The 26,218-nt window shown below is 43.8% G+C and overlaps 2 protein-coding genes and 1 long non-coding RNA gene across 3 annotated transcripts in view; all 3 read left to right on the plus strand.

Moving 5' to 3' along the window:
• The window catches only part of LOC116677808 (gastrula zinc finger protein XlCGF7.1-like), a 29,473-nt gene that overhangs the window by 553 nt on the left and 2,702 nt on the right, over window positions 1–26,218 (plus strand). The gene's annotated exons all lie outside the window — the stretch shown is intronic.
• LOC116677809 (uncharacterized) lies at window positions 12,451–25,891 on the plus strand. The gene is made up of 3 exons (XR_004329061.1): window positions 12,451–12,544; window positions 18,513–18,514; window positions 25,876–25,891. It is a non-coding gene; the product is annotated as an uncharacterized LOC116677809 (long non-coding RNA).
• Window positions 14,716–16,554, plus strand: LOC116677807 (zinc finger protein RFP-like). The gene has a single exon (XM_032508058.1). The coding sequence runs from the start codon at window positions 14,718–14,720 to the stop codon at window positions 16,365–16,367; it is 1,650 nt and encodes a 549-aa protein (XP_032363949.1). The 5' UTR covers window positions 14,716–14,717; the 3' UTR covers window positions 16,368–16,554.

Here is a 26,218-nt window from a genome sequence, read left to right on the forward strand (position 1 = left end):
CATGGGATCCGCAAGACCACCTGGACCTGGACCTTATCACCGGTACATGCAGAAACACGAGGAGGAGGAGGAGGAGGAGGAGGAGAGGAGGAGTAGGGAGGGCAAGAGGAAAGGTGTCAGGGAGGCCTCGGAGACTCAGAGAGCGAGGGAGCAAGAGGAGAAGGAGGAGGTGAGTGAAGGAAAGAGGTTACTCCAGACTGAAGACTCCCAGAAATCTAATCTTCAATTTAAAAATGAAGCACAAAGAGGGTTTCACAAATGTCTTTTAGGATTTATATATTAACCGTAATTCCTCAAAGAAGAACCGGTAGTCATTAAACTCCGCCCTCTGATAGTGCCGGGGGGGCAACAGGGGCAAATAAAGGCCGGGGGGGGGGGGGGGGGCAACAGGGGCAATAAAGGCCGGGGGAATCAGAGTGGATATCTCCTCAGGCCTTTCATATGAGGTGCATTCAAGTTCATCGTAATGTACATTTCTACCAATTTAATTTAACATTCAATATATTCATGCCAAGTTTTAATCAAGGATGCGTGGATATGCAAAACCTACTTTTCTAAACTCGGTTTACTGACCCATCTCCCTGAAACTCGGCATATAGCATCTTGAGGTTGCTGTTACAAAACGTTACTAAATTAATTTTCTTTGCGTAAATTGTAAAATATGATTTTTTTGTAAATAGAGACCCAGACAACCCTTTGGCATATCTCGTTAAAATGAAATCCTATCAACGTGAATCCTGAGATTCTTTTTTTTCATCCCACTCTGAGACTCTGGACCAAATCTGTACAAAGGTACATATTTTTTCAAAGTCTGCTTTATTGTCAATTTCTTCACATGTCAAGACATACAAAGAGATCGAAATTACGTTTCTCTCTATCCCACGGTGGAGACGAGACATATTTTAACAATTAGGTCACAGACAAACAAACATAACATTCAAGTAAACAATATAAAAATAAGAAGGCACATACAATGAAGTAAATAAGAGCAGCAAAATGTGAGTTGAGGATGTGCAATTGTGCATACAGTAGACAGTCAATATAATAGTGCAAAAGTCAGACCAATAAATGGCTGAGGTAGTTGGGTTTTAGGCAAGTGGCATAATGGTGCAAGTTATGTAAGAGCAGCAGAAGTGTGCTCAGAAGTGTTTTCAGGACAACAACAACAAGTTGCAAAGTGTGCATGTGTACAAGTGGAGTAGTGCAAGTGGAGTGGTGCTGGTCAGCTTTTGTGGGTCCAAAGGTCCAGGATGTTATGTAGCTGAGGGGGGAGGGGGGAGAGGGTGGAGAGAGTTCAGCATCCTAACAGCCGGGTGTATGAAGCTGTTGGTGAGTCTGGTGGGGGGGAGCGTAGGCTTCTGGACCTCTTCCCAGAGGGCAATTGATCTAACAAATTGTGAGTGGGGGTGACTTGCATCACTCACAATTGTGGTGGCCTTGCGGGTGAGGTGGGAGGTGTAAATGTCCTTCAGGGAGGGGAGTGAAGCACCAATAACCCTTCCAGCTGTGTTCACTATGCGCTGCAGGGCTCTCCTGTTGTATTTAGAGACAGCAACACAGCTGGAGAGGATGCTCTCAGTGGAGCCTCGGTAGAACGTGGTCATGATGGCTGGTGGGGCACTTACTCGCCTGAGTTTCCGCAGGAAGTACAGGCGGCGCTGAGCTCTCTTCCCCAGTGATGCAGTGTTGGTGGTCCAGGAGAGGTCTTCACTGATGTGCACCCCCAGGAGTTTGGTGCTGGTCACTCTCTCCACCACAGCACCGTCGATGGTCAGTGGCAGGTGTTGGATGTGACCTCTCCGGAAGTCAACAACAATCTCCTTAGTCTTGCTGACGTTCAGCAGGAGGTTGTTGTCCCTGCACCACATGTATGTTTTTTTACACACGTGTGTGTGTATATATATACACACACGTGTGTGTGTGTGTGTGTGTGTCACACTCACCTAAAGGATTATTAGGAACACCTGTTAAATTTCTCATTAATGCAATTATCTAATCAACCAATCACATGGAAGTTGCTTCAATGCATATAAGGGTTTGGTCCTGGTCCAGACCATCTCCTGACCTGGTCCAGACCATCTCCTGACCTGGTCCAGACCATCTCCTGACCTGGTCCAGACCATCACCTGACCTGGTCCAGACCATCTCCTTAACTCCAAACTGAATGTCAGAATGGGACAGAAAGGGGATTTAAGACATTTGGAGCGTGGCCTGGTTGTTGGTGCCAGACAGGCCGGTCTGAGTATTTCACCATCTGCTCAGTTACTGGGATTTAAACCCACAACCATCTCTAGGGTTTACAGAGAATGGTGTGAAAAGGGAAAAACATCCAGCATGCAGCAGTCCTGGGGGGGGCGGGGATTGCCTGGTTGATGCTAGACGTCAGAGGAGAATGGGCCGACTGATTTAAGCTGATAGAAGAGCAACTTTGACTGAAATAACCACTCGTTACAACCGAGGTGCAGCAAAGCTACAACACACACAACCTTGAGGAGGGGGGGCTACAACAGCAGAAGACCCCCCCCGGGTACCCCTCATCTCCACTACAAATAGGAACAAGAGGCCACAATTAGAAAGAACTCACCAAAATTGGACAGTTAAAGACTGGAAAAATGTTTCCTTGTCTGATGAGTCTGGTTTCTGTTGAGACCTTCAGATGGTGGAGTCAGAATGAGAACCTGGATCCATCAGGCCTTGTTACCACTGTGCAGGTTGCTGGTGGTGGTGTAATGGTGTGGGGGAGGTTTTTTTGGTACGCTTAGTGCCATTGGGCCTGGTTTAAGTGCCCCGGCCTACCTGAGCCTGGTTTCTGACCATGTCCGTCCCTTTATGGCCCCATGTCCCGTCCTCTGATGGCTCCTTCCAGCAGGATAATGCCCCATGTCACAAAGCTCACATCATTTCAAATCGGTTTCTTGAACAGGATAATGAGTTCACTTTTGAGTGTTTAGCGTTTAGTTTTTTTTTTCGTTAAACGGTGTAGGCGTGGCATGGCGGCCATTTTGGGTGTTTAGCGATGAAGATGAAAGTGGCTGTAACTACAGTGTACGTTGTCGTATCTGCTTGAAATTTCCCACAAACACCAAGAGTCCAGTCCTGAGGACACCTACAGGCCAATATGGACTTTTGGAGATAGCGCCACCATCTGGCAACAGTAAATATGCCTTATAGGACAAACATCATCCGATTTACATGAAACTTAGAACGTGTGGTCTACATGTGATAGTGAGGCGGCCCCTATATTATGACCACGTCCAGTCACTCAGGCCACGCCCCCTGTCATAACATTTGAACCGTCTAACGTAGATACTTATGTGAGGTGTCATTGATCTCAGCAGAGACTTCCTTTTTTATGGGTGATGTTTGACCCGCCCCACTATGATGCGACCACGCCCCGTTTCACAGATAATGACCTGTATGACGTATAGTCTTGTGTGAGGTATCAATGAACTCAGCAGAGACTTCCTTTTTTGTTGGTGATGTTTGACCCGCCCCACTATGATGCGGCCACGCCCCCTTTAACAGATAATGACTTGTATGATGTATGGACTTGTGTGAGGGGTTATTGAACTCAGCAGGGAGTTCCCTTTTCATTGGCGACCATTTTCAGCGTGTGAATGACGCGCCAATGCGTGGTCGCAAGGAGAGGCGTCCGCCGGTATCCCCGACTCGCACAGGTTAGCGAGGGCCCTCCATCGCTGCTTGCAGCTTTGATTTTCTTTGGTTCTCAAATGATATTTTTTGTAAATAGAGACCCAGACAAACCTTTTACATATCTCATCCAAATTAAATCCTTTCAATGTGAATCCAGAGATTCTTTTTTTTCATCCCACAATGAGACTCTGGACCAAATCTGTACAAAGGTTCATATACATTGTGTATATATATATATATATATATATATATATATATATATATGAATATATATGAACTGCTATGATCTTTACCATGTTGGAAGTGTTTGATCTAGTCATCAATCCTGGATGACTCAGAACCTTTACATACATCAAAGCTATTTTTTAAACCTCCATGATCACGACATATGTGCCGGTGTTTGTCGGTGGCATCAGTGATCCTCAGCAGTTTTATTTCAGAGCACAGCAGAAAGCTCTGCTGAGCTTCAGGAATGCTTGAGGAAATGTAGCTTGTGTGGACAATACCACATTACTTGCTCAATAAAAGAGGTACACCTCTGAAAAGCTGTTTGATTCAGAAACCAGACACGCTGCTGAGAAGTAGTTAAACTAGTATTGTTACTGCCCAATACTGCTGGAGATACAAGTTTGATTTAGCAACAACAAGCTAAAACAAAAGGTCAAAGGTCAACTGGTGCCCCTCATTGCTAATGTCTATCAGGGACAATGGTTCTAAATTACTTTACTGCAGTAGACCTAGTCCAGCAACATAAAGACAACACAATAACCCCTACAGATACAAGTGCAATGTAAAAATCTGATAATTAAGAAAGGTAATGCATCAGACAAACTATGTTCCACAGACATTCTCTAAATGTGGACATAGTTTCTAGTTTAAGATAGATCTCTACAGCGGCACCTCACTAACTCACTCTCTGTTTTTCTGTCTAGAAACGGAGAGAAAGAGCTGACAGCGGACATCACCGCTGTCCCCACTGTGACAGAACCTTCACATCAAGATATTTTAAGATTCATCAGATAGTTTACAATATAGAGAAGCCTTACAGCTGTGATCAATGTGGGGCAGCTTTTACACAACAGAGCACCCTAAAAAGCCATCAACGCATTCACACTGGAGAGAAGCCGTACAGCTGTGAACAATGTGGGAAAACGTTTTCTTACAGTGGTAGCCTTAAAACTCACCAGCGCATTCACACTGGAGAGAAGCCATACAGCTGTGATCAATGTGGGAAAGCGTTTTCTTTGAGGAGTAACCTTAAAAAACACCAACTTATTCACACTGGAGAGAAGCCGTACAGCTGTGAACAATGTGGGGAAACGTTTTCTCAGAGTGGTAACCTTAAATCTCACCAGCGCATTCACACTGGAGAGAAACCTTACTGGTGTGAACAATGTGGGAAAACCTTTTCTGAGGGTGGTAGCCTTAAAAGCCATCAACGCATTCACAATGGAGAGAAGCCGTACTGGTGTGAACAATGTGGGAAAACCTTTTCTCAGAGTGGTACCCTTAAAAAACACCAGCGCATTCACACTGCCTCGTTGTGAACATGTTCCAGAGCCAAGCTGTTTCCTCCTCCTCATGCCCTGATAGCTGTGTTGTTATATTCTGATCTTCTCTCCACATTGAAGGCTGACCAGCAGAAACTCTATCTTCTGAACAGCATGTATGTTGTCATGGCTACGACTACATATTACGCTCCCTCCCTTTGAAGGGGTCGTCCTGTCATTCATGTAAATAGTTTTAACCCTCTGCTTTGAACCGTAGTGGACTCAGTTCTGAGACGCAGGCAGCACAGTTGCTTTTCACCGACTGTAAGACCCAGGCGGACCCAGCAGAGCATGCTGGGAAACGCCGGCCTCTCAGCTGATCTAACAGCTGATTGGTTCTGAATCGACTTAACATTATGACGTTTTTTTCTAAACTTTTTATGGATTTTGAATTGGAGGGATTTTAACTGCTATTAGTTTAATTTGAAGGCGTATTCTGTCCAGAACACATGTTGTGTGGCTGATAGTGACGTTTAGAAGTCAGAGAGACTAAATCTGTTCAGATTACAGATCATCTCCAGTCTGTTGTTTATTAAAATCAGCAACAGATCACATGTAGAGCTTTTTGAGAGCTACTCTGTCATAATAAAAACAACTAGAGACTGTGGACCAGCTGATATATGGGTCTGATAACATTTCATTAAATCGGACCACAGTGTTCCTGTCACTTCCTGTCCAGCCTGAAGGCTGCGGAAACATCTGGAAACTGTCCGACTTGGGAGCGGATTCTGTCCCCCGTCCCCCGGCTCTCGTCCCCTTTACAGGCGAGGCGCAGCTCGTGTCCAACGAGCCTCATGTGAGCTGTCCCGCTCTGTCCTCTACAACTCAAGGGACAGATGTGCAGACAGTGACTATTGAGTCTTGTAACTGCGAGGTATTTTCCAACTAAATAACACAAATGAGTATAACCTTTATAGTAACCAATAGAAATAATTAGGTACTTTTCAGATGATTATGGAACTGGTTAAGTAGAAGTAAAGAATGTGATGTATTTGGTGTAACAATTATAATGTAATCAACTAAAATATGATTATAACCAGAAGACAGAATGAAGGAGGTTATGATTTTAAATGTGATTATGAATAAGCATGTGATGAAATGTGTGTGTAGAGAATAAGGGAAGTGTGTGCAGAGCAGAGATGTGTGTATCTGAAAATGTGTGTGTATGTGAGGAAAGTTAGAGATGTGTGTGTTCCAAGAAAGATGTAAAAAGGGAAGACAAAGAGCGAACAGCGTTATTCCTCGGCGGATCCCAGAAGGCAACGGACTGGACCCAGAACAGCACCGGACCACAGGACCTCCAATAGCCTTGACTTTGACTATAAATATGAGTTGATGTGGACTCTCTCTTCAGCGCATACCCACTTATCGGGTTTTTTCTATTCTCTGGTTTTGATACTCTCTGCTTTTAGGGCAGAAAGGGAAAAGATTATTTCTGTATTCTCTACTTGTTTTTTGATTATTCACTAAATAATAAAACTACCTGAGCTTGTTGTGAGCTAGGAGACCAAAAGACTTGTATTCCTTGATTTTAGTCATTTAATTTCTCTCTCACCCCTCAGCTTTCCGAGGGCAGAAGTTCCCCTCCTGTGAGGGTAGTTAAGACTCTAGTAAAAATAAATAAAACTAACTAATTATTACTACATATAATTTTACTAATCCATTTTAAAAAGTGTTAAGTTAGCAAATCACTATGTGTCAATTAATATAGTCCTAACCATCTGCCCCGCTGATAGTAACGGGTGTTATTATACGGCAGAAGTGGGCATAGTAGGAACGGGGGGGGGGGGGGTTACTGAGGGGAAGGTATAAAAGGAGTTAGCCCTCAACCAAGCGAGAGCGATACGACGCCTCAGTAACTGTCACACCGTTCGACACGACGGCTGAGGATTTACAAAAACTATTTGAGGGATTTGGACAAAGCCTCAAGTTTCTTAAGGATCCTCCAGCTCAGCTCATCAAGAGATGAAGAAGCTGCTGGAAGCCGAGCTGAAGAGGGTCCAGCAGTATGCAGTGGATGTGACTCTTGATCCTGATCCAGCACATCCTGCTCTCATCCTGTCTGATGATGGGAACAAGTGAATCATGGTGATGTATAGAAGACAATTCCAAAAAGCTAAAAGAGGTTTTCTAATCGTACTAGTGTTTTAGGAAAACAGTGTTTCTCTTCAAGTTGATTTCACTTTGAGGTCCAAGTTAAAAGAAAGACTAAATGGACTTTAGGAGTGGCCAGAGAGTCGGTCAACAGGAAGGGAGACATCACACTGAGTCCTCAGTATGGTTACTGGACGATATGGTTGAGATATGGAAATGAATCCAAAGCTCTTGCTGACCCTTCAGTCCTTCTCTCTCTGAAGTCTCCTCCTCAGAAGGTGGGGGTGTTTGTGGACTATGAGGAGGGTCTGGTCTCCTTTTATGACGTAGATGCTGCAGCTCTTATCTACTCCTTTACTGGCTGCTCCTTCACTGAGAAACTCTTCCCATTCTTCCATACTGGTAATAATGAAGGTGGTAAAAACTCTGCCCCTCTGATCATCTCTCCTGTCAGAGTAAACTAATCAGAACCAGAACACTTTATACTTTGTGAGAATACAGTGCCTTCCTTGTTCTTTGGGTCTCATCATGATCTTGTCCATCTCGTCCCTTCCCAAGGGAAAGCTTTGTCTGAAGTAGTCTCTTCATTTCAGATTGTCTCAGTGAAGAAAGTAAACACAACTCAGTTGATCTATTTATATAGTACCAGCGTATGGTTACATTAAAGGTTACTGTTCTCTCATAATGTTAAGATACCAACATTAATCATACAGTTAACCAGCTAGCACACCATATAAGGTAACGTTAGCATTCATCCAAGTTAAACTAGCTAACATTACATTAATATTGGATGGCATCAACGGCCACTGCACTGTTTATATGCAGCGCGACAGCGAGGGAGCTTTTTGTCAGATGTCTGGAGATAAATAGCATTGAAAAGTACATTTCTACTAGTTATATACACTAATTTGTCTGTTAAGTACCTGCTGTAGTCACTAGAAAGAAAAGCTGTTTGTTGACACTATACCCAAAAACAATGGTGATGGTCATATACTGGATAGTTACCACGGCAACATCCACTTCACCGCCTACTCAGTCCCCCCCCCCCCCACACACACATCAACAGAGGAACAAGACGTATCTTGGTGTTGTACAAGTTTTATTTAGGCAGTTTCATCTCTTTTGGGGGGGTGGGGGTGATACAGAGGAGATCTGGACCTCCGTGTCCTTTAATGGTAGATACGGCCATGGTTGAAAGATTCTGTTGCTAAATGCTATTGAAGTATAGTGTAAATATAGAGTACAGTAGGAACATAAAGTACAGCGTGAACATGAGTGGCATCAGTGAATAAATAGATATTGCACATGGAACTGAGTAATTATTCATAGTCACTAGTCGTAGATAGTATTATGAATAGCATTCTCCTCTCACTTATTTCATTTATTGATTTATTTCTATTTCCTGTGTTGATTGATTTACACTTCATAGTTACCAGGTTGTATTATATGGATCTGATGACATCATCAACACATTAATTTGATGCATCATGACACACGTTATGTAGACGATATCTATTTAAACCTCCGTTAAACCCACAGACATTTATTATAACTTCCAGAAGAAATCAGTTTCTAAAGACACCAAATATGTCAAGATGAAGTTTGAGTTCATTTGCAAACAAATGATGCAAAACATCCACATTTATTAATATTTGATGAGCAGCCCCAGAAAACATATAGCTGAATATTTGATTGTGTGATGAAGCTTCATTTAAGAGTGAGGCCTATTCCATCCCATAATGTCTCCAGAACACAGTATGTGTCCTTGTTATACCGGGTAGAAAAAGTTAATGGATGGTTCTATCTTGTGTGAAAAGTCTTTTGGATAATTACTGGTCACTTTGGCCATTTTTTATTGGTTTCATGAATTCTGTAAGATGGTTTATGAGTCAAAGAAATGTGTAAATATGTGATTGTAGAATAAAAAGTGTAAAATAAAGCAGGTGTTGAACACAAGGCCTGAGGAAGCAGTGACTTCATCACTAGAGGAAATGTTCAGGAAGCAGAGCTTTGTCAGCACTGCTGGTCTTTAATAAAAACTGGTCTACACAACAGGATGGGGACATGGTCTAATCAAATCTAGTTCAGATATCTAGAAAGTTCTTTCTCACTAGGAAGAATTAAATACAGATATCTGCAATAAATATCCAGTCTAGCTACTAAATATTAAAACAGCCACTTGTACTATTTAAGGATTTAAATGTAGTTTTGACTAATTAAAGTTGGAGATATCTTGAAAAACAATTTCTACCAGTAAGAATGTTATTGTGCATATCTTTAATTACCATTCTGACTAGTTAGAATATCCCTTTGACCAGGAGAAATGCTATTATTAATATCTAAATGTAATGACAGATAGGAGTGTGGTGTGATTAAATGTTAAACGGCCTGCCGTAGCACCTGAGACCTTCTTCCTGTTTTCATCTCTAGATGTTCTGCAGAGCTTCTTCTAGCGGGGAACGTCTGACAATAACAACAACTTTAGTTTTCTATGGTGGAAGTTGACTTTATTGTTTAAATATGTTGTATAATCTCTCTGAAAGAGTCCAACAACAATAATTGATGAGTGCGGGGTCTTAATTTAAACTCTGAACATCTGAGAGCTGACGGCCGTCCTCATGTCCCAGCTGGTCTCCATGACTCCCTGCTCCACTGCAGCAGCAGAACAGGCCTCCATGTAGACCACTAACTGGTGCTGGGACCCAGAACCACCACTAGATGGATCCCAACACTAAGGAGTGATGAGACAGAGTTCCTGTCCTGCTGCCACGCCCACCACCAAACTAACTGAATCACAGCAACAGCCTTTTCACTTTAGTGGAAAGATTCTGGAGATTTTTCTAAAGATTTTTTGAAGTTATTTATTCCAATAGATCAGATTAGATCAGATTAGATTTAATATTAGATCAGATTAGATTATACTTTATTCATCCCACAGCAGGGAAATTCCCTTGTTACAGCAGCATTTTCTACAATAAGAGCAAAAACAAACAAATACACAAGTAAACACACAACAAGGGGGGGGGGGCTGAATGTAAGTGACATAAATAAAGGTTTGGTAAAGTGCGGTTGCCATGGTACAGGAAAACAATATTGCAGTGTAAGTGAGTGACGTTAAATCAAATTAAATTGAATATGTAATTAAAATAGTTTAGCAAAAGTAGGTAACCATAATAATATTGAAAAAGTAAGTACTTGTAACTGAAAACAATATATATAAATACAGATAGTAAAGATATCCAGAGTGTGGAGTAAATGAAAAACAGGAACAGGAACTACGACACTATCAGGTGGTGCAGGTGTTGTAGAGTCTGACCGTGGCCGGGGTGAAGGACCTGCGGTACCTCTAACACCGGGGGGGGGGTATCAGTCTGCTGCTGAAGGAGCTGCTCAGGGTACCCACAGTGTCATGGGGGGGGGGGGTGAGAGGTGTTGTCCTTCTCTCCCCTACTTCCTCTATGGGGTCCAGAGGACAGTCCAGGACAGAGCTCGCTCTCCTGATCAGTCTATTGAATCTGCTCAAGTCCTGGTCCGAGCTGCCCCCCCTCCAGCACACCACAGCATAAAGGATGGCAGAGGCCACCACAGAGTCATAAATAGTCCTGAGGAGAGTCCTGCACACTCCAAAGGACCTGAGTCTCCTCAGCAGATGGAGGACTCTGGCCCTTCTTGTATAGAGCATGGGTGTTATCAGTCCAGTTCAGTTTATTGTTTAGGTGAACACAATAACACCAAAAGAAGGACCACGAATTATTGCCATTTGCAAAATGAACCAGGTCTTAGTGAGACTAAGTCCCTCTCCTTGGTGATTGTTCTAAATATAAACCTGAAACTAGAAACATGCTCATTGGAGCAGAGTCTCTTTTGCTGATGCTGATTCACCTGGAGAATGCTGAAGAGTCTAATGAACTCTAACTCCAGTCTACACAGCAGCAGGTCATGTAGACCAGACTCTAACTCCAGTCTACACAGCAGCAGGTCATGTAGACCAGACTCTAACTCCAGTCTACACAGCAGCAGGTCATGTAGACCAGACTCTAACTCCAGTCTACACAGCAGCAGTTCATGTAGACCAGACTCTAACTCCAGTCTACACAGCAGCAGTTCATGTAGACCAGACTCTAACTCCAGTCTACAGTTTTCTTCCTTAAACACGTGTCAGTATCACTGGTTTTTTTTTTACAGGTGTGGTTTCAAAAGAACTGATAAAAACACTTAATTGGATAACATGTCTGTCTGTGTGTGTGTGTGTGTGTGTGTGTGTGTGTGTGTGTGTTGTGTGTATCTGACACATTTCCCACTTTTCATTCATCCAAATTGAAGCCAGCAATCCCATTTAGCATCATCTTTAAATTATCTACAAACATTGAATTATTATTTTCCACATTTTTCAAACATTCTGGGTATTATTCAACTTTTCTAAACATTCATGATAATTAAACCCATTCCCACTTTTTCAACTATTCTCACTACTTCACCTTCTTTTTACAGAGTCATCAATCTAGTGTAGCGTCAGCCTATCAACAAACAGCATTCACATTCTCTCAAATGTTTTATGTGTTGCTTTCATTGATTTGTCTGTTTTTAATGTGCTATATGTGCTGGTTGTACTGTAAAGTGTCTTTGAGTACAATGTAAAGCGCTAGATAAATAAAATGTATTATTATTATTATTATTATTATTATTATTATTATGAGTGGTGGTGAAGAGGCGGAGCCACACTGGACAGACAACAGTCCAACGTTAACTCGCCTGTTTTTGGGCTTCAGAGTTCCTGCAGTTTAAACTCTTTGGAGCTCCCACCTGTAGTACAGTATAAGGCCTTTTATCTTTGAGCCCCTGCCCCCCAAAATGTCTGCACGTCCCTGCTGGAGCCCTAGAACCCCCCCCATCTATATCTAAGTATGAGGAAACAAAAGCTAACCACAGAGCTGCAGTAAGAGGCGGGCCAACGCTGACGGACAACATTCCTGCTCCAAACTCGAGGTGTGTACATGTTGTTATGAGGTCAGACTGTTCCTCCCTCATTACATAATGAACCTGAAAACTGTCCAATCAGAGCGCTGACTGGCAGCCCTACAGGTCCCACCGGGTCCTGTTCTCAGGTCACATGACCTTTCTGGATATAAAGGTGTGGTGATGTGACGGATGTCAGTCAGATGAAGACAGACAGCAGCAGCATCTGTCAGTGTCTGCTGATGAAGGGACGACGTCTCTTTGACCTCATCTGAACGGGACTTTAACAGGTAACATCACACACCTTTGATGGAGAAACTCGCCTATCATTTGGGAGATTTTGGGGCGACATGATCTACTTTAAGATGAGAGCAGTGGTTCATTCTTTCAGCACTATTGTAAGATCTGAAGTAACTCAGTAATTATTCTATGATGTGGGACGTTTTGGCCAAAATGAGCCTTTTTATGTTCAGTTGAGTCCGATTTAATCAGCACCAGGAAACAAGTTAGATTTTAATCTCCGCTGACTTCACTGCTGAGATATGAGGGCGTGTCCCAACGAGAGCTGCTTTGATTGACAGGTGTGTGTCACAACCTTCATTCCATCAAAAGTGTAAATCTGTCTTCGTTTTGATTTGTGGACACACGTCCTCAACAACAAGATAAAGATCCTTATTAATATTAGGGTTATTTAATCCTGAACTATAGACTGAGTAAAACCACATCCAGAGGTTTCTGAAGGGACAAGTTGAAACCTGCAGTTTGTCTCCGTCAGTTACTGGAGCCGGGTAATCCTAATATGGGCAAAGAGGGCGGGGCTTGGGTGGAGCTGAGGTGTGATAGGCTGGGACAGTTTGTGGTGTTTTGGTTGGGCGGGACTGCCTCATAAGTAACTTCAGTCAAGAATCTGGCAAAATGCCAGCTGGCAAACGGAGGGTTGTCCCAGTCCAGACCAGATGCTCCTGCCATTGAGCCCTCAGGCCTCTCAGATAAGGACTCGGTCTTTTCATGAGACAAGCTCATTTCTCAAATTTACGGGGAGAGCTTCACTCACTCACTCCAACTTTCTTAAGCCAAATGAAGTGTTATCTGTACCCATTGGAGCTAACTGCATGTATATATACGCTACATAGATCGGGTCTACACAAAAACACACCATTTGCCGTGTAATAGGGTTAGTTTACAGCCATCCTGGTTGGGGATGTGGTGATTTTAGACGAGAGGGAGTATCCCCCTGCTGGAGATCAGATATATTGCAGCTTTACGGAGTCCCCCCCCCCCCCCCCCCCGCAGATATAGTGATATATAGATCAGATATAATGCAGCTTTAAGGAGTCTCTAACATACCTCCCTATGCGTATTTTCGTATTTTCACCCTTCATATTACTCTCTGCGGCATAAGTTCACACGCGATCATGAGGTAATGTAAGTCAATGGAGGCCAAACGGCGTTGATAAACATGCTAAAAAGTGAGCATACGTCTTGATACCACGCCAATAATGTCATATGAATTGGTGTGTCATACATACGCCATCTCCTGAGATCAGTCTGAAATGAAGGAGACTTTTATAATGTTCATGGCAGTTGTCATTAAAGGTTTAATGGATAACTTTTTATATTAATGAACGTCTGTTACATTGAAGCCATTGCTAAATAAGTAAGCTAATTAAGACTCTCAGCTCCTCAGAACTCACTCTGGATTTCTCAGTATGGCGTCATCCAGTGACATTTACAGGCTTAAATAAGAATTCCTCATGGGGACGGTGGAAACTACGCGCTATAGCTTTAAGTCTCATTTGGTAAATTATGACACTTTGAATGCTAAGTCAGAATTGTTGTTTTTTAGATTGGCTGCCATGAGACTATTGTAATTGTGTCATAAATATTTTACCTTGATCTCAAATGAAATGAACCACTTTTGACCTGTCATTAAGACACAAGACCAGTTCAGACCTGTCATTAAGACATAAGACCAGTTTGAACCTGTCATTAAGACATAAGACCAGTTCAGACCTGTCATTAAGACATAAGACCAGTTTGGACCTGTCATTAAGACATAAGACCAGTTTGGACCGTTCATTAAGACTTAAGACCAGTTTGGACCTGTCATTAAGACATGAGATGTGGAAGCTTCAGAGACACAAAATAACACCCCAAATCCCAGAAATTGTGTTTGATCTTTTCATAATATGGGCACTTTAACACTCTCAGCTCTACAAACCTCTCTCTATTTCTCATCATGGTGTCAACCAGCGATATTAGGTGTTGAATTGTTGTCATTACTTAGGGGACGTCATGGGGACAGTGGAAACTAGACTATAGTTTTAAGTCTCATTTGGTAAATTATGACACTTTTAATGCTAAGTTAACATTGTTGGACATGTTTGTGTTTGACATCTTGTCATTAGTGTACTCTGTCATAAATATTGAATATGTTTTCTTTAATTCCCACTATGTGTAGATATGGCTGCTGCAAACTATCTGCAGTCTGAAGATCAGTTCCTGTGCTCCATCTGTCTGGATGTGTTCACTGATCCTGTCTCCACACCATGTGGTCACAACTTCTGCAAGAACTGCATCACTGAACACTGGGATACTAATGACCAGTACCTGTGTCCCCTGTGTAAGGAGCGTTTTACCAGAAGACCTGATTTGAGGATCAACACCTTCATCTCTGAGATGGTTGCTCAGTTCAGACAGTCAGCTCAACAGAAAGCCAGCAGCAGCAGCTCAGAGCAACAAGTGTCCAAACCAGGAGAAGTTCCCTGTGACGTCTGCACTGGAACCAAACTGAAGGCCCTGAAGTCCTGCCTGGTGTGTCTGGTCTCCTACTGTGAGACTCACCTGGAGCCTCATCTGACCATGTCACGTCTGAAGAGACATCAGCTGATCGACCCTGTGGAGAACCTGGAAGGCAGGATGTGTACAGAGCACGATAAACCTCTGGAGCTGTTCTGTAAGACCGACCAGACATGTGTCTGCATGCTCTGCACTGTTTTAGACCACAAGACACATGATGTTGTTCCTCTGAAAGAAGAATATGAAAGAAAGAAGGCAGAGCTGGGGAGGACTGGGGCTGTAATTCAGCAGATGGTCCAGAAGAGACGACTGAAGATTCAGGAGATCAAACACTCAGTCGACCTCAGTGATGAAGCTGCAGACAGAGAGATAGCAGAAGGTGTTCAGGTCTTCACTTCTCTGAAGGAGTCTGTTGAGAGAGGCCTGAATGAGCTCATCAACACCATCAAAGAGAAGCAGAAAACAACAGAAAAACAGGCCGAAGCTTTCATCACAGAGCTGGAACAGGAAATCTCTGAGCTGAGGAAGAGAAGCACTGAGGTGGAGCAGATGTTACGCTCTGAAGACCACCTCCATCTTCTCCAGAGGGTCCAGTCCCTAAACACCCAACAACCTCCACCCACCAAGGACTGGACAGAGGTCAGGATCCGTCCATCATCATATGAGGGGACTGTGGTGAAAGCTGTGGTTCAGCTGGAGGAGACTCTCAGTAAAGAGAGGAAGAAGCTGGTTGCTGAGTCTGAGCTGAAGAGGGTCCAGCAGTATGCAGTGGATGTGACTCTTGATCCTGATACAGCACATCCTCAACTCATCCTGTCTGATGATGGGAAACAAGTGAATCATGGTGATGTGAGGAAGAATCTCCCAGACAACCCAGAGAGATTTTCTAAGTGTGTTTGTGTTTTAGGAAAACAGAGTTTCTCTTCAGGCAGATTTTACTTTGAGGTTCAAGTTAAAGGAAAGACTAAATGGACTTTTGGAGTGACCAGAGAGTCAATCAACAGGAAGGGAGACATCACACTGAGTCCTCAGAATGGTTTCTGGACTGTAGGGTTGATAAATGGGAATACGTTCATAGCTCTTGGTGACCGTGTTATCATTCTCTCTCTGAAGTCTCCTCCTCAGAAGGTGGGGGTGTTTGTGGACTATGAGGAGGGTCTGGTCTCCTTTTATGACGTAGATGCTGCAGCTCTTATCTACTCCTTTACTGGCTGCTCCTTCACTGAGAAACTTTTCCCATACTTCAATCCTTGTCCTAATGCTGGTGGTAAAAACTCTGCCCCTCTGATCATCTCTCCTGTCAGAGTAAACTAATCACTGATCTCATTTCAGGTATTAATTCATTTTCAATCAAGGGAACAAATGTACATATTCATATATTTTACATCTTATTTTCTACAGAATCTGTTTCCTGTGGTGACTGATTTACACTTTATTCCATTTATTATCATATGTTAAATGTGCAGCAATTCTTAGCAAATTCAATCAAACTTCATCTTGACATATTTGGTGTCTTTAAAACTGATTTCTTCTGGAAGTTATAATAAATGTCTGTGGGTTTAACAGAGGTTTAAATAGATATCGTCTACATAACGTGTGTCATGATGCATCAAATTAATATGTTGATTATGTAATCAGATACACATTATTAATATTTGATGAGCAGCCCCAGAAACACATATAGCTGAATATTTGATGTGTGATGAAGCTTTCATTAAGAGTGAGGCCTATTCCATCCCATAATGTCTCCAGAACACAGTATGTGTCCTTGTTATACCGGGTAGAAAAAGTTAATGGATGGTCTATCTTGTGTGAAAAAGTCTTTTGGATAATTATTGGTCACTTTGGCCATTTTTTATTTGTTTCATGAATTCTGTAAGATGGTTTATGAGTCAAAGAAATGTGTAAATATGTGATAGTAGAATAAAAAGTGTAAAATAAAGCAGGTTGGAACACAAGGCCTGAGGAGCAGTGAGAACAGAAAAGCTGGTTTACACACAAGTGGATTTCAGTCGAGGATGATCTTTATGTTAGAATAAAGTTGACTTTCAGTATTAGTGCCAGACATAAAAACAAATAAATCAGAGATAGAAGTTTTGTTTTTTTTTGCATTATGAGAATAAAGTTGAAAGAAATCAAAGTCTAAATCTTCTTTTGTTTAATTTAGGACAAGCACTTCGTTTTAAATGAGCTCCTTTGATTCGTGCTTTTAAAAAGCACATTGTGTTGAATAAAAAAGTTGTTAAATTGTCACTTTCATGTTTCTAACATTATTAGCTGATTATAATTGTGTGGTGGGCCGACATCAGAATTGCAGTTTAGAATTAATTTTGATTGTATTTACCACATTATATGAGTTGAAAAATATTGAAAATTTTGAGTGAATAACTCCCTAATTATAATTTAAGGGATATCAATAATTATAAGATAACATTAAATTTATTAAGTCAACTGTAAATGTATTTTTTATTTTATATACACTTAACACTTTTAATAACATCACCAAAATATTTTTGTGTAATCTGTTACAAAATAATTTTTGAGTTCTGTGAACTTATCAAGGTTTACAGTGAATTTTGAGTGTATTCTAAATATCAGGAATAATGTTGAAATATGGAGAATATGTCACTAGTCATTTTCTAAAAGCTGAAACCAATCTGAAGATCTTCCTCCTCTGATGTTCTCTTATGTCTGGTACTATGTGGAACGTTGGTGGAACCACCCTAAATCTGATGGTTTTAAAAACTTAAGTAGAGATAATGTGATCAATAATTGTCACAACACAAAGTAGGAGTTTCCTATTTTCATTTATTAATCAGACACCAATAGTTCAGGTTACGCCACTTTGTATTAATTGAGTAATTTTAATTCTCAACACTTTTCAGCAGTGGTAAACATTTTACGGTAATGCCCACCAGGTGGCCGCTGAGCAGCTCTGCTGTTCTTTACTGAACCTGTTGCAGACGGAGAAACAGCAGAAAATAATCTCCTGGACAGGAGGGACAGGAGGGACAGGAGGGACAGGAGGGACAGGAGGGACAGTCTTAATGGCTGCTGCACTAGCTAGTTCTGGAGGAAGCGTGGGTCTTGTGTTCATTGTCAGTGTATTTGCTAAACTGTTTATAATGTTTATGCATATTATTAGTTGAGACATATGTGGCCAATGTTAAATTACATATGCTGTGCTGACTTTAGAGCTGAGCTCATAGTATGTCTGTATATTGCTGTAGTCTGATCTAAACATATAAAGAACATGGCGCTGCGCTGCTTTTTTCTTCTTTTCTGAACCTGTTGCAGACGGAGAAACAGGGAACGCGTAGCTCTGAAAGAAAAAGAGAATAATCTCCTGACAGGGAGTTATTTAGTTCTTTCTTTTGATGGTGGCGTCTGAAAACCTCTTCTGTTAACGTAGCTGTCCTGTGGGACTGTGAGGGGGACAGCGCGGGTGAGACGGAGGAGCGGTTGTGTCTCCACTCTGGCGGCCATAGCGGGAGAGAGAGAGCGTGGTGGACAACAGGAGAGAGAGCGTGGTGGACAGAGGGAGAGAGAGCGTGGTGGACAGAGGAGAGAGAGCGTGGTGGACAGAGGGAGAGAGAGCAGGGTGGACAGAGGGAGAGAGAGTGGTGGACAGCGGGAGAGAGAGAGCGTGGTGGACAGCGGGAGAGAGAGCGTGGTGGACAGCGGGAGAGAGAGCGTGGTGGACAGAGGGAGAAAGAGCGTGGTGGACAGCGGGAGAGAGAGCGTGGTGGACAGCGGGAGAGAGCGTGGTGGACAGCGGGAGAGAGAGGTGGTGGACAGCGGGAGAGAGCGTGGTGGACAGCGGGAGAGAGAGCGTGGTGGACAGCGGGAGAGAGAGTGGTGGACAGGGGGAGAGGAGAGTGGTGGACAGAGGGAGAGAGAGTGGTGGACAGAGGGAGAGAGAGTTGTGGACAGCAGGAGAGAGAGCGTGGTGGACAGAGGGAGAGAGAGAGCGTGGTGGACAGAGGGAGAGAGAGTGGGTGGGAGCGGGAGAGAGAGCGTGGTGGACAGAGGGAGGAGAGCGTGGTGGACAGGGGAGAGAGAGTGGTGGACAGAGGGAGAGAGAGTGGTGGACAGAGGGAGAGAGAGTGGTGGACAGCGGGAGAGAGAGTGGTGGACAGCGGGAGAGAGAGTGGTGGACAGAGGGAGAGAGAGTGGTGGACAGCGGGAGAGAGAGCGTGGTGGACAGAGGGAGAGAGCGTGGTGGACAGAGGAGAGAGAGCGTGGTGGACAGAGGGAGAGAGAGCGTGGTGGACAGAGGGAGAGAGAGCAGGGTGGACAGCGGGAGAGAGAGTGGTGGACAGCGGGAGAGAGAGTGGGGGACAGAGGGAGAGAGAGTGGTGGACAGCGGGAGAGAGAGTGGTGGACAGGGGGAGAGAGAGTGTGGACAGAGGGAGAGAGAGTGGTGGACAGAGGGAGAGAGAGCATGGTGGACAGTGGGAGAGAGAGTGTGGACAGCGGGAGAGAGAGTTGTGGACAGAGGGAGAGAGAGTGGTGGACAGCGGGAGAGAGAGAGTGGTGGACAGAGGGAGAGAGAGTTGTGGAGAGGGAGAGAGAGTGGTGGACAGCGGGGGAGAGAGATGGTGGACAGAGGGAGAGAGAGAGTGGTGGACAGAGGGAGAGAGAGCGTGGTGGACAGTGGAGAGAGAGCGTGGTGGACAGCGGGAGAGAGAGCATGGTGGACAGAGGGAGAGAGCGCGTGGTGGACAGAGGGAGAGAGAGCGTGGTGGACAGCGGGAGAGAGAGTGTGGTGGACAGAGGGAGAGAAAGTGTGGTGGACAGAGGGAGAGAGAGCATGGTGGACAGAGGGAGAGAGAGAGTGGGGTGGACAGAGGGAGAGAGAGCAGGGTGGACAGCGGGAGAGAGAGCGTGGTGGACAGGGGAGAGAGAGCAGGGTGGACAGAGGGAGAGAGAGCAGGGTGGACAGCGGGAGAGGGAGAGAGAGCGTGGTGGACAGAGGGAGAGAGAGCGTGGTGGACAGAGGGAGAGAGCGTGGTGGACAGCGGGAGAGAGAGCAGGGTGGACAGAGGGAGAGAGAGCAGGGTGGACAGCGGGAAGAGAGAGCGTGGTGGACAGCGGGAGAGAGAGAGCGTGGTGGACAGAGGGAGAGAGAGCGTGGTGGACAGAGGGAGAGAGAGCGTGGTGGACAGAGGGAGAGAGAGCGTGGTGGACAGCGGGCTGGACTCTGAACTTCAGGCCTGAGTGTCCCATCGATGAGGTCTCTCCTCCTCTGGAGTTGGAGGATCAGGTCTGGGTTGTGTGAGACGTCCTCTACGGGACAGCCTCGCTGTGTTGTGTGTGTGTGAAACTGCGTCTGCATCTAGGGACACCAGACCGGATCAGGACAGCACGTTGACATCTTGGACAGAGACACCAGCAGCCCACAGCAGTTATCAGGACCTGGTTTTTATTAAACTACTTAACTGGGATCGTAGAGTGGAATCGTTATTTTTAACAGAAGTAGAACAAGAATGGTTTATAAAGCTTTTTCTATTTCACAGTAAAATGTCAAATAAATGAAATAAAATCCTCAACTCCTAAAAGGCATTCCTAGAGTAGAAATCCAGTTTATCAAATATATCTTCACCACCAGAATACAGCTCCTACATCAACACTGGACATCTTCATTTAACATCACATTTTACACATAGAAGTAAACATCGCATTCAATAACAGTTACCTGCATATTACTATATTATCATCCAGAATTCATAACTTTCAGCCCTGCAGCGATGTGAAGGTGACGCCAGCAGACGGCGCTGGTCCCATTCATGCAGGAATTAACAGAACCTGTTTCCAACCCGGTACATGTGGACCACTACACTGAAGGGACTACTGCTGCAGCAACACTTAGACATGGAGTTTATGTTGTTATTACACGACATGTGGGTTAGTAGACGGGAGGTGTTACAGTCATGGTTGGACATTAGAAATAATAATAATTAAATAAAAGAGTTCCAGTGCGGTTGTGTTGTCATTTCTCTGCGTGAAGTCAATAATCATCTCCAGCCAAAGACTAATTAGTTATTGAGTGTCAGTGCATCTGATTATATCTCTCTTTATCCCTGAACCAGGACATCGCTGAAAGGATTTAAGTAGTGCCACCTGGAGTGCTATGTTTGCAGGTAATGTTGGAGGCTGATCACAACCTGGTTACACTATGGAAGAATAGTAATGTTGGAATGTGGGTTTAAACGTGTGTGGTGTGTGTGTGTGTGTGGGTGTGTGTGTGTGTGTGTGTGTGTGTGTGGTGTGTGTGTTTCCTAGGATGTAGCGTTATTTCCCGCTCTACTCTGCCTCTGATTGGCTAGTACACGTTGCCTTTGTTTGTCGGATTGGTTACGTTAAGGCTTGAGGAGTGTGATTGGTTAAGGTTGCGGAAGAATGCAATGGTAAGCCAATCAGAGTGGAGTAAGCCAGGCTAGGGCGGGACATGCCGTCACCGTCTGGAAGAAACGTAAACACACGTGGAGCACACTTTCTTCTTCATGCTGGACGGGGTGTTGTTGTGCTATGGAGATATAAATCGTCCGTACAGAGTTTTGCTCGCTTTGGACTCACAATAGGAACACAACTGTAAGGTTTCTGCTGTCCTGCGTCTGATTGTGTACCTGAACGCACCGCAGAGTCTCCGGTGGTGAGTACCGTTCCAGTGGTCATATTTACCCGTTCAACAGCAGGGTGGACACTGAACTTCAGCAAGTCGCTCTCTTCCTTTCAGCTCTAATAACATATTCATCACGTTCCCACGTCTTAGGCTAGCTACTGGAAAGTTTAGAGAGCTAAGCTACAGCTTATTCTACATTACATGAAGCTAACGTTAGCCCACAAATAAATGGAGCTAGCTAAGCTACAGCTACACGGAGCTAACTAAGCTACAGCAACACGGAGCTAGCTAAGCTACAACAACACGGAGCTAGCTAAGCTACAGCAACACGGAGCTAGCTAAGCTACAGCAACACGGAGCTAGCTAAGCTACAGCAACACGGAGCTAGCTAAGCTACAACAACACAGGAGCTAGCTAAGCTACAGCAACACGGAGCTAGCTAAGCTACAGCAACACGGAGCTAGCTAAGCTACAACAACACGGAGCTAGCTAAGCTACAGCAACACGGAGCTAGCTAAGCTACATCAACACGGAGCTAGCTGAGGTCCATCCAGGACGGGGGTTTCCTGGCATTGATCCTCTGTCTATTCTCTCAAGGAGAGGAGGGACATCTACCAAAAGCCATTTCAACATTTAGTTTGCAGGTATTTTATTTTGTTTGTCTTCTCACACTAATGTGGCTACCAACACACAATGATTTATTTTCTTTTCATTAACAAAGAACAGTTACAGAGCCAGTATGTAAACATTCAAAAGTCAATAACCTTAAAAAACAACAAATTAAAATAAAAGAAAAAAAAGAAAAGTGTAGTGTGAATAAAGTCAGATGTATCACGGTACATAGGGCAGAGTTACCTCCTGTATACAACTCCTGATGGTTTATCTGAACATTTATTTTTGGTAATGTCAATTCCCCCGAGGAATGTACCACTACTGACCTCTAAGAAGGAATATACCACTACATTACTGACCCTCTAAGAAGGAATGTACCACTACATTACTGACCCTCTAAGAAGGAATATACCACTACACTACTGACCCTCTAAGAAGGAATGTACCACTACATACTGACCCTCTAAGAAGGAATATACCACTACATTACTGACCCTCTAAGAAGGAATATACCACTACATTACTGACCCTCTAAGAAGGGAATATACCACTACATTACTGACCCTTAAGAAGGAAATATACCACTACTGACCCTCTAAGAAGGAATATACCACTACATTACTGACCTCTAAGAAGGAATGTACCACTACACTACTGACCCTCTAAGAAGGAATATACCACTACATTACTGACCCTCTAAGAAGGAATATACACTACATTACTGACCCTCTAAGAAGGAATATACCACTACATACTGACCCTCTAAGAAGGAATATACCACTACATTACTGACCCTCTAAGGCCTAATCCCATTCCTTCCCTTACCCCTTCCCTTCCCCCTTCCCCTACCTTTTGCGCGTTCACGCGGCACCTAGTGCCGGTCCAATACGTATTACGAGCTAGGGGTAGGGCATAGATCAAGGGCTGTATACCCCTACGGATCTAGTGTGGACCCGACCTCACTAGAAAACACACAGGCATCAATGGCTGCTGCATCGACCAGAGAGACACATGAATGTAAGTACTTTCAGCTTTAAATAATTGATTAAAAAAGTTACGACAGTCTTGTTTTGTGGTCTATGCAGTCCTGTACATGTATACTTGCAACCATGTTCCTAACTGAAACTTTTTAAAAATCGCTAGCTTGCAATGCTAACGCTAATCGCTAACGCTAATCGCTAACGCTAACGTTGAACAGTCCCACATATTTCTGCCTTGAATGGACTGTATAGATCGCATAGATTGTGTAGCTAGATATAATTAATGGTCTATGATACATCGCTACGTGCTTAACATATACCGCCCTGTTCACACAGGAGGACACAGGAGGACACAGCAGCTGATCCAGGTTGGGGCTGAAAACAGCAGACGTTTCCTAATTCATATGTTCATGTTGTACCCATTCATTATTGCATTGGTAGCCTACTGTATTATTGTAATAATCTGTAATTAATTCCTGTTCATTGTTCATGCACTTGTTATATTGTTGTTGGTTTTGATATGGGACACTGATGATATGTGAGGGGGGGTTACTGGCCAAAAGGCTCCAGACTGGTCTGGAATATCAGAGCAGCTGTAGTTACAACAGTGTAGTGTGTGTGTGTAGTTTGTTTGTGGTCTTGTGTGTATTTTTTTAGTTTTACACATATGAGTGCCTTTTATTGTGTGCGACATGTTAGTTATGGTTCTAATAGTTGACAATGGTTCTGTAACATTATTTATGTAACGTTTTTGCTGTTATGTTCAATTTATCACCAATAAAGACAGATTTTGTCAACAAAATGTTTTTGTGAACATCAATGACATTCAAAACGGTGATAACTGAAACAGATATACAACAACACATGTATACAGGGTGTATATGTATGTATATGTACACATGATGCATGTGTATACACATTTGTATTGCAAACAGACCTAAGTACTACACAGATAAGTACTCTGCACTACCAAAGTGAACCTAAAAATAACTATAAAATATTAACACTGTTGTCCAAACCCACACAATCAACAGACCTAGACGGCATCTTGGAGGTTTGTGATCAATACTGTATGGTGATGTCACCAAGTGGTGTCCCAATTCATAGGGGTATGTTTTCACCCTTACCCCTACCCCTTGGCTTCAAGGGCCAAGGGGTAGGGGTAAGGGGAAGGAATGGGATTAGGCCTAAGAAGGAATATACCACTACTGACCCTCTAAGAAGGAATATACCACTACATTACTGACCCTCTAAGAAGGAATATACCACTACATTACTGACCCTCTAAGAAGGAATATACCACTACACTACTGACCCTCTAAGAAGGAATATACCACTACATTACTGACCCTCTAAGAAGGAATATACCACTACACTACTGACCCTCTAAGAAGGAATATACCACTACATTACTGACCCTCTAAGAAGTTGCAGTACATATCTATATTATATTATATGTACTACTGCATATTCTCTGGGCGTGACTAATAACTGGAGTTTGGAGAGGAACTCGTTATACTTTAGTAACGGCCCGTCCTCGGTGTCCGGTCCACAGACGTCTCAGACTCTTGTTTGAATGTCCTCCATTTTTTCAGGAACGGCGTGCAGACGGAGGTCATGGCGGCGGCTTTAGCGGTTTTTTAAGACCCCGTTCTGTCTTCCCAGGTCCAGAACTTCTTTATGGCAGAAGTCCAGAGACTTTTTAAGACCGTCCATTTGAGCTTTGTTCTAGTGGACAGCCTCTTTCATTTATCTTCTCAATGACAGCTGTAATAATTGTGTTCTCCAGCTCAGAGAGCGACGGTTCTGTCTGTTTGGCCGGGACGGGTTTTCTCCGTGACCTCTTGTCTTCTCAGGTTGGTGTCTCACAGGTGTAGCAGGAGAGGAACTGCAGTCTTCACCATGTCCCGCTTGACAAGCATACAAGTGAATTTCGCTAATGTTCCGTTTTTCTTTATTAATTACAACCTCCATATCTTCCAGTCGCGGGAGTTCATCTTTCTCCAAGTTGTCCATCGCTAGCATGTGCTAACGTTAGCTTTAGCTTACAGCTAGAAACTGATAGCTCCACCTCTCGGAGTTTCAGACCACTGCTTCTTCAAATACAAATATTAACTTCTTTAGGCAACGTAATGTAGTTACATTAATAATGTGTGCAGTAATTCCACATTATTATTCGCTAGTACGACTTCTCATGTCGCCATCCTGAGTCGATCTCCAGTCCGCCGGGTCTTACAGTCGGTGAAAAGACACTGCAGCCGCCTCGCTCTCGTGAGCTTGTCGTTTCCTACGTGTGCACGATGTCAGAGCAAGTCGGGATCAAGTCGGACACAAATCTACCCAGCATGCAACGGCCGGTGGTCGATTCTGCGCAGACCTGGCTCATCTCCAACGAGCCCAATATCAGAGGGAGACTCTCAGAAAGAATGAAGCTCCGCCACATTTCTAACGTCTTGGCTTTTATGCTTTAGTGTTTCTAATATTACACAGAGATTAGTTCTTCTAACCCTTGTATTATCTCTGCATGTTTCCCCTTGGTCTACCAAAGGAGTCCTCAGCAGACGGCAAGCTGGCGACCGTAGCAATAAAGGAGGAGGAGGAGGAGGAGCAGCCTGCAGCAGCAGTGAAGGAGGAGGAGGAGGAGCAGCTTGCAGTAGCAGTGAAGGAGGAGGAGGAGGAGCAGCCTGCAGCAGCAGTGAAGGAGGAGGAGGAGGAGCAGCCTGCAGCAACAGTGAAGGAGGAGGAGGAGGAGCAGCCTGCAACAGTGAAGGTGGAGGAGGAGGAGTATGTGGTGGAGAAGGTTTTGGACCGCAGAGTGGTGAAGGGAAGAGTAGAGTTTCTGCTGAAATGGAAGGGGTTCTCAGAGTAAGTATGAGTCTAGAATATTAATACTTGGTGTTCTTGGTCCTGATATATAAAATATATTTACATATTGCAAATAAATGTCA

The sequence above is a fragment of the Etheostoma spectabile genome, unplaced genomic scaffold (assembly GCF_008692095.1).
Source record: "Etheostoma spectabile isolate EspeVRDwgs_2016 unplaced genomic scaffold, UIUC_Espe_1.0 scaffold00005843, whole genome shotgun sequence".
In the NCBI taxonomy this organism is placed as follows: domain Eukaryota; kingdom Metazoa; phylum Chordata; class Actinopteri; order Perciformes; family Percidae; genus Etheostoma; species Etheostoma spectabile.

Coding starts and splice junctions, on each gene's coding strand:
- LOC116677807 (XM_032508058.1), top strand. CDS start 14,718: ATGGCTGCTGCAAACTATCTGCAGTCTGAAGATCAGTTCCTGTGCTCC.